Source organism: Pocillopora damicornis, chromosome 12, assembly GCF_964200805.1.
Source record: "Pocillopora damicornis chromosome 12, jaPocDami1.2, whole genome shotgun sequence".
Lineage (NCBI taxonomy): Eukaryota > Metazoa > Cnidaria > Anthozoa > Scleractinia > Pocilloporidae > Pocillopora > Pocillopora damicornis.
In genome coordinates this window covers 15,752,018-15,766,313 of record NC_142681.1, presented here as the reverse complement: position 1 = coordinate 15,766,313, position 14,296 = coordinate 15,752,018, and the positions used below count along the sequence as shown (strand labels likewise).

The window sequence follows — 14,296 nt, the reverse complement described above, 5'->3', positions numbered from 1 at the left end:
TACCCAAAACACTGAGAGGGTGGAAGTTCGGAAAGAAAAAATCCCAACTGTAATTCGTTATTTTTGTTGTTTGTTGTTCTTCAAGGCGTCAGCCACATTGTCAACATCTTGGTAAGTGCGATGGAAATCTTTTCTAGTCACTCGCTTTTATCAGCTTTAGTAACTGTAGAGAGGTAAGGCTCTTATGGCAAAGCCCAATAACTGATTTTTCGATCCTTGCGTTTGCAATATGTATTTGTCTCGTTTAGAGCATTAGCCCTTCGTTAAAGCTGTTAATGGTGCTATTGCATCGCCACCACAGTTAAATAAACTCGTTCTACGGCGACTTTTTCAAATCTCTGTGGCTTTATACCGTATAATTTATCCTCGTTAACTAAGGTTATTGAGTATCGTTCAATTTGAGAAATTGATGATTATAAAATACAAATCAGACCCGGCTCTATTTATGTCGTGCATGGACTGTTCCTCGCTGAAGGAAATCCGTGGTGGTTCACTACGTGATTTTTCAATGGCTTTGGTCAGCATTAGCTATTAATTTGACTTTGTTTTATGAGAGTCCAACGAATGATTCAGAGATCGCGGTAGATTCGACTTGTACACAAGTGTGTCATGATCGAGATACCCTTCACTTAAATCTTTGGATACTAGCGGCGGGTTCTACGGTACATATTTTCCCAAAGGCTGTAATCTTTTTCTGTTAAAGCGCCAGAGTCTCGCATAAGAAGATAAGTTATGACGCCGCGCGCTACGAAAAAAAAGAGATGTTTAATTTTCTTCAGTAGAGAAACTGAAACTTACTTATATTCATTGTAATTGCATACATAGTATAAACGGATGCTTTATATCTCTACTGTAAAATTACGTTCTTCAAACCTTTGTGGTTTTATACAATATATTTCAACTTCAATAGCTACGGTTGTTAAGCAAACTGATGGTTTCCACAATCACGTGATCAAAACTAAAATCTATCCTATGTTTTCAGCCAAATACTTCAGATAAGTAAGCTCATTACTTGGTGATAAACTGCTAGAACAACATTTTCAAATGTTCCCTGAACGTTGTGGTAAAAGGTTTACCAATCCTTCCTCTATTTTTTTTTTTAGGAAACCCACTGCCTTTAAAAAGCCCCTCATTGATAGCGCGAGCCCCCGACGCACGACCATTAGTCAAACTCAAGCGCGCGTCTTTTTTTTTTTTACTTGATAAGATGAACAAACGAAACAGCTAGATCAAAAGTCACTTGAATAACAGTTGACTTTCACGGTGTGACAGTCACACAGTCCGTTTTCAAAAAACTGTGCAGGTCAAACTGATTTGACAAGTTTTCCCGAATGTGATCCGTTGATGTGCTCCAGTTGTACTTATCCACGCCTCTTCTTCACTTACTTTTGTGTTCAGTCGATATTTTGAATTCTAACACTTTCAGCTCGTTACAAGAAGTTTCCAGGAGTAATCGACTCAGCCCGTTTTTGTAACTTCACATATGGGTTCCTGTTTTTAGCGACTCATTATGAATTCAGATTAGCGACTGAATCATTTGGTTAACTTGTGTTACTAAAAGTAATGTTTCCCTAATAACAGGAGAGGATGGCAAGAGAAACCAAATGGCAGACGGAAGCCATGATAGCTTTCATGGCCATCGCCGTAGACGTTGCCCTGTTCCTGTTCAACTCAGATCGCATTCAGAAAGCCATTGAGATATGGAACGAATGTTTGATTTTGCTAAATAACACCGATCAAAACAGCGAAGACCAATTTACTTCACTACTGCTACTAATTTACAAGTTCATTTATATTGCTCTTTTCAGCGCTTATCGTAGTATCTCTGACTACATCAGTGCGGAAAGATACGGCATGAAACTGCTTGTCTTACTCAGCGAGACTGGTGACTTAGTAGAAGAGGGAGGTGTAAGCATGGCTCTGGCAGAGATAATTGAGAGTCAAAACAGGTTTACAGATGCCAAAAAACTTTATGAAAAAGCAGTTAATATAAGGAGACAAACTGGTGAAAAAAATGGAGAAGCAAACGCCTGCACAAGAATCGGAAATATGTTTCATAAACTTGGCGAAAACCTAAAAGCGAAGGAGTATATTCAGAGGGCCCTTGCCATCAGTACCGAAATTGGCGACAGAAAAGGAGAGGCATCATGCTACGGAAACCTAGGTACTGTGTTTGAGTCGCTCGGGCAATACGACAAGGCTAAAGAGTATCTTCAAAAAGCGCTTGTCATCAGAACTGAGATTGGCGACAGAGAAGGAGTAGCAGCTGACTACGGAAACCTAGGTACTGTGTTTCATTCGCTCGGGCGATACGACAAGGCTAAAGAGAATCATCAAAAAGCGCTTGTCATCAGAACTGAGATTGGCGACAGAGAAGGAGTAGCAACTGACTACGGAAACCTAGGTACTGTGTTTCTTTCGCTCGGGCAATACGACAAGGCTAAAGAGTATCTCCAAAAAGCGCTTGTTATCAGAACTGAGATTGGCGACAGAGAAGGAGAGGCATCATGCTACGGAAACCTAGGTACTGTGTTTAAGTCGCTCGGGCAATACGACAAGGCTAAAGAGTATGTCCAAAAAGCGCTTGTCATCAGAACTGAGATTGGCGACAGAAAAGGAGAAGCAACTGACTACGGAAACCTAGGTACTGTGTTTGTGTCGCTCGGGCAATACGACAAGGCTAAAGAGTATCTCCAAAAAGCGCTTGTCATCAGAACTGAGATTGGCGACAGAAGAGGAGAAGCAGCTGACTACGGAAACCTAGGTACTGTGTTTTATTCGTTCGGGCAATACGACCAGGCTAAAGAGTATCTCCAAAAAGCGCTTGTCATCAGAACTGAGATTGGCGACAGAAGAGGAGAAGCAGCTGACTACGGAAACCTAGGTACTGTGTTTGAGTCGCTCGGGCAATACGACAAGGCTAAAGAGTATCTCCAAAAAGCGCTTGTCATCAGAACTGAGATTGGCGACAGAAAAGGAGAAGCAACTGACTACGGAAACCTAGGTACTGTGTTTCAGTTGCTCGGGCAATACGACAAGGCTAAAGAGTATCTCCAAAAAGCGCTTGTCATCAGAACTGATATTGGCGACAGAAGAGGAGAGGCATCATGCTACGGAAACCTAGGTACTGTGTTTCAGTCGCTCGGGCAATACGACAAGGCTGAAGAGTATCATAAAAAAGCGCTTCTCATCATAACTGAGATTGGCGACAGAGAAGGAGAAGCAACTGACTACGGAAACCTAGGTACTGTGTGTTTCATTCGCTCGGGCAATACGACAAGGCTAAAGAGTATTTCCAAAAAGTGCTTGTCATTACAACTGAGATTGGCGACAGAAAAAGAGAGGCATCATGTTACGGAAACCTAAGTGCTGTGTTTCATTCGCTCGGGCAATACGACAAGGCTAAAGAGTATTGCCAAAAAGCGCTTAATATCAGAACTGAAATCGGTGATAAGGAAGGGGAGGCAGCAGATCTTGCAAATCTTGGAATTATGTCCAGAACTGTTGGAGATTTTGAAGCTTCGGAAGTGTGCTTGGAGAAAGCTTTATCCATATCCAGAGATATTGGAGATAGAAGAAAAGCGTTCCAAATTCTTCAAGAATACGCTATTTTGTATCTTTTTCAAAATAAAGTCGAGGACTCCCTCTCGTGTCTTCAACTTTGCATTGAAAAGTATGAGGAGCTCAGATCTTTCTTGGGCGCCAATGATCAGTTCAAAACATCATTTCTGGAGCACTCAGGAATATTTTCCTACAAGCTGCTTTGCACTCTGCTTTGTGGCACCGGAAAAACTCGTGATGCTCTTTATGTTGAGGAGTTGGGTCGAGCTAGAGGCCTATCAGACTTGATGGCAGGGAAGTACTCGGTTGAAACGCACATCTCTGCTAATCCCCAATCTTGGTTTGGCATTGAAAACATTTTTAGAGAGAAAAACAACTGTACTTGTCTGTACATTTCTTATTTTCACAATCATCTGCATTTGTGGATCTTGAAAACAGGTGGAGTCCTTCACTATAAAGGAATATCACTAGAAGAGATTCTAGTTCAAGCTGGGTTGCCCAAAGACTTGCCTCTTAGTGAATTGTTGGCTGATAATTTCCGGAGTCTCGGTATTTTGCCCATTGAAGATTGTGAAGATCGGTCTTTAAATATGGTTGAATTGCAACCTCTCTCCCCCGAACAAAAGAGCTCAGCAAGATTGCGACTCCTGGAGGAGGGTGAGGACGAGAAAGTCATTTCAAGTTTATATTTGTGTTACAAATTGTTTATTGCCCCCGTTTATCATTTGTTTGAGGAGCCTGAAGTGATTATTGTTCCTGACCGCAATTTGTACAAAGTTCCCTTTGCTGCCCTGAGTGAAAAGGAGGGAGCCGAATACCTGTCGGAGACTCATAGGATCTGTGTCATTCCTTCTTTGACGACACTCAAGACCATTCAAGATAGTCCAGAAGACTATCACAGCAACACTGGTGCCTTGATAATAGGCAATCCCAAGGTTGATGGGCTGCTGCCATTGCCAGGTGCACGAAAGGAAGCAGCGATGGTCGGACGACTGGTGGGCGTTCCCCCCCTGGTTGAAGAGGAAGCAACGAAACAGGCAGTAATTGAGCGGATAAGTTCAGTGAGCCTAATACATTTTGCTGCCCATGGTAACGCCGAAAGGGGAGAAATTGCCCTCTCCCCCATTCCTTTTGCCAACAGTCGAAACGCTATCCCACAGGAAGCTTACATGTTGACGATGGCTGATGTCTCACGAGTGAAAATCAGAGCCAAACTGGTGGTACTTAGCTGCTGTCACAGTGGAAGTGGAGAGATAAAAGCCGAGGGAGTTATAGGAATTGCCCGTGCGTTCTTAGGATCCGGTGCTCGCTCGGTGTTGGTTGCGCTATGGGCTATTTCAGACTCAGCAACAGAGAAGCTGATGAGTCGGTTCTACGAACACCTTGTTGAAGGAGAAAGTGCCAGTGAATCCCTTCATCAGGCCATGAAGTGGATGAGAAAAAACGACTTGACCAATGTGTCTGAGTGGGCTTCGTTTACGCTGATTGGAGATGATGTTAAGCTTGAGTTCACAAACAGAGGTAAGACTCGGTGAGAACAGGTATTTCATAAATTAAAGTTAAGTTAGATGTGAAGGTGGCTATGACTTACTAGTCGCTGACTGTCGGCGGGGATCCTTTGTTACCTTGAACATCAAGGCTGGTTTAATATATACCTATATATATATTTTTTTTTCGAAAAGTTACTATAGACGCTCTCTGCCAATCAGATACAAGTGTTTTCCATATACATTTTACATATTGTGCTTGGTATAATTGTATTTGCTTTATATCCTAAATATTAATCGAGTTATTAATAAATTGTTGTTTTTCGCTTTTTCACAGGAAAACAGACCCTGACAAAGTAAATAATGAAAGTTACTTGAAGGAAACAGAGCTAAAAGACTTTTAGATGGATAAATTAAATAGAAATAAGTAGAGAAAATACTCTATCCGTTATTTCATTGACGTTGCAAAAAAAAGAGCTATCCCAAATTAGGGTACGTAAGGCTTTTAAAGAAAGCGAAATCAGTAAAGTAGTTAGGTGTAAAACGAACCACTGAAATCTGGTTTGATTTTTTTTAAGGCTTTTGTAAGATTTAATTGACAAAGCATGTAATTTCTGACGTTTGAGGGACATGAGAACGAATTAGTCAGAAATTAATATTCTGAGGCACGTTGAATAGGTTCGCATGGCAACACGGTAGTTTTGGATTATTTAAGCGTTTCGCGGGAAAATTAAGTCATTCTACGTCGGTCAGTCTTATGTTTGACTACTTTCTTTTTTTTTTCTTTTTTTTTTATCTAATGTAATTTTGTTTTACAACTCTCTGTAAAATATCACTGCTTTCATTGAATTTTCTGTGTGATTAGTAGTGTAACTAGGTTTATTTTAGTTACCCTTTCCTCGGGGTATAGTGTTGCTACATTAGATGAGGAATACGTTTCCACATATTTTTTGGCCACTTCTAAAGAGTGGTTTTTTAGTGGTTTTTCGTATTTGGCGTAGCACAGCCTATTTTTGTATAACCCTTCAGTTTCAGTGAATACTTGCAGTACATTGAAGATGTAGTAGGATGTGTAGACTACAAGATTGGGTGACTCTTCCTAAATAAACTTTCACATTGAATATCTCGTCTGAAAGTAGTCAGAATCTTAAATATTTGAGGAATGATTTTGATGAAGCATCTCAAAAAGAATCCTTGCCAACCACAGTTCTGTTTTTGTTAACATACGGGCAAGTGCGGAGAAATTCTCCTGGCAGGAGTCGTGCCGGCCCGTGAACACTATTTACTTGGCTTAAAGAAAGGATTCGCAAAAGAAGAAAAAAATCAAATCTGACGCGCACCACATTTAATAAAAAACGTACAGAGTCTAAAAATACGACAAAAGAAGGGAAAGAGGAGACCTAACGAAGTTCTGGGGAAATACATGTCTAGAGTTGTCTGCTCCAATAGAGAAGGGTCACTTAAAAAACAAAGGAAACAGCACGCAGAAGAAAATATTGCCTTTTGTAATGCAATATATCACTCGGCTTTATCTAACCGCAAGAAAATACTGATGGGTAAATGGCACCTCATTCAAAATTACATTGGAAAAAAAATCATCAAAATGTATCCTGGTCTGGACTAATCTATGAAGACAGAAGTATAAAATCGCTTGCAGAAGCGAGAAGTGTTAGGCAGGCTCATCAATACTTCAAGTTTTAACTGGTCACTTGCCTCTTGTGATATGCACCCTGCGCTTTGATGTAGAAAAATCTCTGCAAATCGGCTATTGGTTAGATCTCTGATGCTAGGACTATCCTCCTGTCATTCCACAGCTTGAAATTTTTAGTCTGCTCCGTGGCTTTAGGCCCTCCATGTGAAGGAACGCGAGATACCATTGATGGTTTTTTAGTTACAAACAAAATTTCTCAAGAAAATTGCCAGAAACCGTTACACAACTACCCAGAATAAATCACTGATAATTTCAGAACCTCTCCACGACAATTTAGAGCTCAAAATATATTTGAGAGTCTTTCCAAGAGAGGACCGGGCAGGCGTGATACATGCCATCTCACCGATTGCTTTCAAACTTTCACAGTTTATTGGGATCATTAAGTTATTCGAGAATCCTGAGTACAGACTGTAGTTCGGACTCCCAGTTAATTTTCCTTGGGGTATTAGAGCCCTCACATCAAATCCCTGGGCTAAGAGGCTGAAATTAGCTCGAAAATTGCACTTCCTACAAATATCTCTCACGCTAATAGAATGCGATGGATTTTAATCTTATTTTGTCCAATAGTTGTTTGAACCTTAACAAAATTAATTCCTAAAACTGGGGTAATTTGCTTTCCTTTTGGCTGATTTAGAATAGGTAACCATTAACCGGAACTATTCAAAAAGATAAAAAAGTAGGGATTTTAAAATCTAAATATCTCTAACGGGCAAGATTGTGTATCGACAAACATATGATCATAGAAGTTACCTATTATAACACTATGTTTGTAGGCAAAAAAATTTTGGGGCCCTATAAGAGATGTGTGATCACAGCTCTCTGAAGTACGTGACCGTTGACGTTAATTTATGCAATTTTTGCCATAAACTTGATGTTTATTCAGTCAATTTCATGGTGGCATTTCAGATTTTGTCTCCACCGAGTACCTAGCGCTGCGCGATGCTTTGGACAAACGGTTTCATCAGCGTCGTCCTGATTGAATAATCCTCTGGCCAAAATAAGTTCCTTTTCTGACCGAACACATGTCTGAGGCACCTTCAGCTGTCCCAGGTGAGATTTTACATCTTTCTAACAGGAAAACAAAGTAAAAAATTCATTTCCACCTGGATACTTCGCTGATACATCGCACTTTGCGTCGGAATATGATACAAGCGAACATGACAATTGGAACATGACAATTAAGCCCCTTTTCTTAATAGCCTAAACAAGTTGAATTTAAAATACGTAAGTCGAACTTCTCCGGTAAAAGAATCAGTGCAGACTGAGACTATATAGGAGGGGACTACATGCGTTCATTAGTCTTTATTTACTTCTCGTTACAACAATGTTTACACAATTCTTATCAAAAGATCTCTTAGTTGATGAAAAAAAAAACTTAATTCAGTGTGTGATATACATTTACTTAAAAAAGGCCGAGAGGTGTCACGCGATTGCACCTTTATTTACGTGACCTCTTCCGTTTCCCTGTAAGAATTTTTTTTTCCATTTTCAGCGCCTTCATGGGTTTTTTAAAACATGAACATAAACTTAATAGGTGTTTAACCCTTTGTCCCCTGTGGCTGACTTGTATCTATTTTCTCCTTACCATATCATCCCTGAATCAAACATTAAAGTCAGGAGAATAAAGAAGTTGATCACCTACCAAAGAAGCTCTTGGTTGTCAGAGAAGTTCTCCTTGTCAACATCTTAGGAAATATTTAGAGATCAGTATAGAGAATATGCATACTGATGTTGGGATGTAATGGCTTAAGGTAATAAAACATATTCAAACGCTTTTAGAAATGCCCCTATAGACCGTGCATGAAAACGAGGCTACTATATAAAACATCTTGTAACTTCCTTTTTTATAGAAAAATAGCAGCAAAATAGAACCAAAGATATAAGACCCTTATCTAAATCTACGTTCTCGTTGATGTCTTAAACGCTCATTTAGTAACTGGACGTCACAAGATTACTCACGTGACTAAATGAGCATGGAACTTAGTAACTGGGCGTCTCAAGATTAGTCACGTGACTAAATGAGCACGCACTACTGGGCTACTAAAAATTCCTTTGACCTTCCTACGATGTCTAAAATGTTTTGCTATTCTTCATAAATTCTTCTTCTTCACAGCATGGAAATTTATGTCAGCTCAAACTGGAAGTTTGGGTTAAATCTCATGGTTTTCAGGGGGAACGGTGGGGAAATCCATTGTTGCCTACAGAGTATAAAGGAGATTCTGTAGATAATTGACTGCTCATTAACTGCCAATGAGGGAAGGGATAACTTAAAGAATATCAGAGAGCTTCATGAGGGATCAGGTAAATTATCGTGACGCAGCAAACCCTACAAACTTCCTTGCCTTCCCCCTGCCTCCGTCCCTAGGAGAGAGTCAATCTTTAGGACTTTATGAAGAAACAGAAGTTTTCAAACTGGAAGACTGCTGGCAGAAACAATGTTGTGGAGCTGCACGAGCACAGGAACCTGTTCGCAAGAATGATAATCGAATCACTGCTTCAACAGACATCACAGAGATTCCGATCATTGAAAAAGATTTCTTTCACACACCAAGACAAAGATAGTGCTGACAGACTATCCAACACAGAAGACCATCAAGGCTGGCTGGCAAAACAGGGGACGAGTAGTTGTAGTTGGAGGTCAGAACAAGCGAAGATTTTCTTAGTTCCATAGCAAATAGGAAGGGGGTAGACGTAGAGATTATTTTACATGCCATGGATGCTACAGCCAGAGTTACGACATTCTCTCGACACAAAAGTTTTCATTTTGGCTCTCAGACATTATACAAGTCTTTGCAAAAGCACCCCTTTCGTCGCCGGTACAGCAAGGAATAATCGAGAAATTATTCTTCAGCCAATTTTTCGCGCCATAGGCTCCAAAATTTAGGTTTCGCAAAAGGACACTGCCGGTCCCAAGTCGCTAAAAGGCTTACTTAAAATTGAATCTCGAATGCCTGTGGCTCTCTGAAATGCCACAACAGGTCTTCCAACTTGCCCTTCCCTCAGAGCAAATGCAGGACTGTGGGTTGTGTGCGTGTTTATATGCAGAAAATGGAGCTACTCTATCGGTGAGAATATGGTGACGAGAAAACAAGAATAAATTAGTTCAATGAAAATTGCTCGTTGAAACCATGGGATTTTCCAAACTACCCATACCGCTAACAAGGAACCAAAATGTCCCTGAGCTCTAGATTGTAGGGAGAGCATATCAACCCTGCTCCCGGACCGCTCACTATTTATCTCCTGGAGGGGGTCGGAAGATTTTGGTTGGGTCACAATACATCTTACCCGATCTCCCCCTAAAGCCCCCCCCCCCCCCCCCCCCCACTCTGTTAGCGACGACTCAGTTCCTCGTCCGTTTCCTCAAGCAGGTGTGGCTTGCAAGGAAGTATGGGAAGACAGGTCGGGAAAGTATGTTAGTTTTACACAACGTAGTACTCTGCCTGATCAAGGCTACATGTCAGCTGATTCCAAGATGGCTAGTAAAAAGATTCTAAACTTTAATATCGGAGTTCTTGGTCACATCGATAGTGGAAAAACATCACTTGCAAAAGCTTTAAGCTCCACTGCATCCACAGCTTCTTTTGATAAAAACCCTCAAAGTAAGGAACGTGGCATAACTCTGGATCTCGGCTTTTCTTCATTTCAAGTACCCATCCCAGAACATTTGAAGGAGCACGGATTTGACATTCTTCAGTTTACACTCGTCGACTGCCCGGGCCATGCCTCCCTTATCAGAACAATCATTGGAGGTGCTCAGATTATCGATATGATGATGCTTGTCGTCGACGTTACCAAAGGGATGCAGACTCAGACTGCCGAGTGTCTTGTGATCGGAGAGATACTTTGCGAGAAAATGGTCGTCGTGCTGAACAAGACTGACTTGTTGAAAGAAGATAAAAAACAAGCGTTAATCGAAAAGGTAAGGTTTTTCTCGCAGTGCTTCGTCTTATTTGTTTTATTTTATCTCCCAAATGAACTCGTGGGAAACAAGTCGATGTTCTCGATCTTAATATGGACCTTGTTAAACGCTCTTAACTCCCCTCAGTGACTAAGACAGAATTTCTCCTAACAATATCAATACAGTATCACGCAGACAAGTGATGAGAATAAATGAAAATATCAATCAGTGGATTATTAGTTGATCCACTACCCAATTCTCCAAAGTAACATTGTAGGAATTGTATGATAGACATTAAGGAGAATAACTATCGCAATCTTAAGCTTGGGTGTGAAAGGGTTTAGGGCCTAGTAAGTGTTGGCTATATTTTTTTTCAGCCCTAAGCTAGCTTACCTGAAGACATAGTGATCAAATGATGTGTGCACCAAAACAACAAGCTCCAGGCTGTTAAGGACACCATATGATTAAAAAAAAAATGTGCCCTTCTATTTCTCGTAATGAATTCCAATAGATGAATACACACTGTAGCCTTATAGTTTGATTGACATGTAGCTTCCTTATACTTGACAAACAGATCTGATTGATTTAATGAATGATCATATACCCATATTGTAAAATCTATTGGAATGTGTATTGTAAGAAAATGATCTGGAGGGTGTTATGGTGATGTATGATGGTAAAAGGACAGAATCTGGAGTATAATCCAGTCAGTTAGCATGTAGGTGATTATCAAAACTGGATTACCATAAAATGGTATTCAGGTTTGTTAATCACACACTTAATCTCAGGCAGAATTGGACAGCACAAATTCCTGGTTTAACAAATCCTCCCTAACAGCACTTATGGAAATTTATCAAAATCAGTGTGGAGAATATGCATGCTGATTCTGGGTTGGAAAGGGCTAAACTTCCATGATCTTATTCATGCTACTCCCTTGTTGAGGATTTTCCTTTCCTTTTAAATTCATTTCAGCAAACTGGGTGCTCTCTCAAGGCAAGAGCCTGAATTAATGTTATCCTTATTCTCTTTACTGTTCTCTATACATTTTCTAAGGTGCTGATTGGGAGAATGTGTTTAACAATCAAGAATTTCTTTAGTTAGGGATAATTTCCTTTCTTTTTATAACCTGAATGCTTGATTCAGGAGTGATATTGTTGGGAGAAATTACATGCTCATCACTCTTAGGGTTAAAGAGTTAAGCTGATGTGGTATCTAATCTCATTACTTGTTGCCTAGTAATTATATTGACATTGTTTGGAGAAGTTGCATGTAAATCACATTTTGTGGTAAAAGGTTTTATCCTTTTTTTCCCAGATGGCCAAGAAGCTTACCAAGACATTGGAAAGCACCAAGTTTGCAGGTTCTCCAATTTTACCAGTCTCTGCTAAGCCTGGCGGACCTGACTCCCCAGATTCTGAACCTGTTGGAACACAGATGCTAGTTGATTTACTTTCATCCTTGTCATACCTTCCTAACAGAGATCCTTCTGGACCATTGGTATTTGCCGTTGACCACTGCTTCTCCATTCGAGGTCAAGGCACTGTGATGACGGGTACTATTCTTAGTGGAAGTCTCAAAATTAATGACACAATTGAGATCCCCTCCCTGAAGATCACCAAGAAGGTAAAATCCATGCAGATGTTCAAGGCTCCTGTCACAGATGCATCACAAGGTGACAGAGTGGGCATGTGCGTCACCCAGTTTGATCCAAAGCTGTTGGAGAGAGGCCTTGTCTGTAGTCCCAGTACTGTACCCACTGTTTTTGCTGCAGTTGTTTCAGTTAAACCAATATCATACTACAAAGGAACCATCACTTCAAAATCAAAGTTTCACATAACAATCGGTCATGAAACCGTGATGGGTACACTTCAAGTGTTTGGCCTTCCTCCTGGGCAATCAATGGATCCTAAGACACAAGAAGCCTTTGATATTTCTAGAGAGTACATCTTTCAAGAAGAGGTGATAGATCAGTCAAAGAAAAGTTTAAGCACAGGTGGTTGTGAAGATTCAGATCCACAAAGCAAGCCTGTTTCAAGTCATCAGTGGCTTTTCATTGAGTTTGAAAAACCTGTGACATGCCCAGAGCATTCTCTTGTGATTGGCTCACGGCTTGATTCTGATATTCATCTTAACGTCTGTAGAATAGCATTTCATGGAAGGCTATTACTTCCGGTGACAGAGAAGAACTTTAAGGAAACCCTTTTACCCCAACTTAAGATATACAAGATCAAGGCAAAGCAAGGTGTTGTGGAGAGAATGGCAGATGAATATTCTGTCATTGCTCACTCTTTGTTTAAGAAAGAAACAAACATTCAAAATTTTGTAGGTATGAAAGTGACCCTGTCAACTGGAGAACAAGGAATGATTGAGGGTGGGTTTGGTCAAAGTGGTAAAGTCAAGATCAGGATTGCTACTGGCTTGTCTCCTGATACTGCTTTGAAGCTTTCTTCCAGTGGAAAGAAAAAAGGAGGTGGAAAAAACAAGGGTACCACATTGGAAACTCCAAATGAGGAAACAAATTCTTCAGAGCAAGTCACAAGACCTATCAAAGTAACACTGGAGTTCAAGAGATACAATTATGATCCTAAAAAGAAAATGGTTCAATGAAGAGCTTTTAAAACTGTTTTCACCTTAGCATCCATATTCTCTAAGCAATTCTGTTTCCATTTCCAATGGAATTGACAAGGAGAATTTGTTTGACAATCAGGAGCTTCTTAATTTGGTGATCATTTACTTTATCCTCATGACCCTAACAGTTGAATCAAAGGTGCTACTGTGAGGAGAAATTAGTCACACTCTCACAGGTTAAAAGGATAACACTGATTTATGAGGAACATCACAATAAATGTTGATGGAAGAAGTTTTAACCCATGATTAGAATTTTTCAATTGGTGATCATCTACTTTATTCTCATGAACTTTACATTTGATTCAAGGGTGATGCTCCAAAGAGAAATTAGATGTCAGTCACTCTCGTGGTTTAAAAGGGTAACACTGATTTACGTGGAACATCACAATAAATGTTGACAGTAGTAGTTTTTTCCCATGGTTAGATATGGGTATTAATTTTTTAGAAGAATAGGTTTAAATACCACAAGCAACAACTGAATCATAAAAAGTCTAGGAATGAATAGCACCTTACATCACAAGCTCAAAGATTTATACAGTTCATATCTGTAGCTTTTTGAGAGAAAATGTTTTTCTTTTTTTATTACTTGTTCCATCAGACAACAATCCCCTTAAAGTACATTTTTTTACTGGGAAAATAGCTTCACTTCATTTGAGATTATCAAGAAAGGTTGGAAAGTGGTTTTCAAGTTAAAGGTTCATAAACAAGAATTCATGTTGAGATCTTGGTGGTGAAAGGGCTGTGGCTTTTGGATTGAGTGATTTAGTAGTTTCATGATCAGTTTAGAATTTTGCTCTTCTCATTGCCACCCTGTCATTGATTGATGAAAGCTAAGAAAATGGAACTGAAAATGAAGTTACACTGCAGGTTTTGTTTTTCAGTCAAATATATGAAATAAAATTAGAATTAGAGGTGGTACACATTTTTTCTTAAAAGTAAGAAAGTAGATAGATCCATGAGAATGTGAGCGGTCAGAGAGGAACAGTCAGAGCTTCTGGTGGGACATGTCAA

The 14,296-nt window shown here is 39.9% G+C and overlaps 1 protein-coding gene and 1 pseudogene across 2 annotated transcripts; both read left to right on the top strand.

Annotated features, from left to right (window-relative positions):
- The first annotated feature begins 1,587 nt into the window (after positions 1-1,587).
- Positions 1,588-5,544, top strand: LOC149036706 (uncharacterized; annotated as a pseudogene). The gene is made up of 2 exons (XR_016181447.1): positions 1,588-5,082; positions 5,386-5,544. The product of XR_016181447.1 is annotated as an uncharacterized LOC149036706 (transcript).
- Positions 5,545-10,152: 4,608 nt separating this feature from the next.
- LOC113683912 (selenocysteine-specific elongation factor) lies at positions 10,153-14,196 on the top strand. The gene is made up of 2 exons (XM_027201200.2): positions 10,153-10,678; positions 11,972-14,196. Exons 1-2 carry the CDS (start codon positions 10,214-10,216, stop codon positions 13,262-13,264), a joined length of 1,758 nt encoding a protein of 585 aa, XP_027057001.2. The 5' UTR covers positions 10,153-10,213; the 3' UTR covers positions 13,265-14,196.
- Positions 14,197-14,296: the final 100 nt, after the last annotated feature.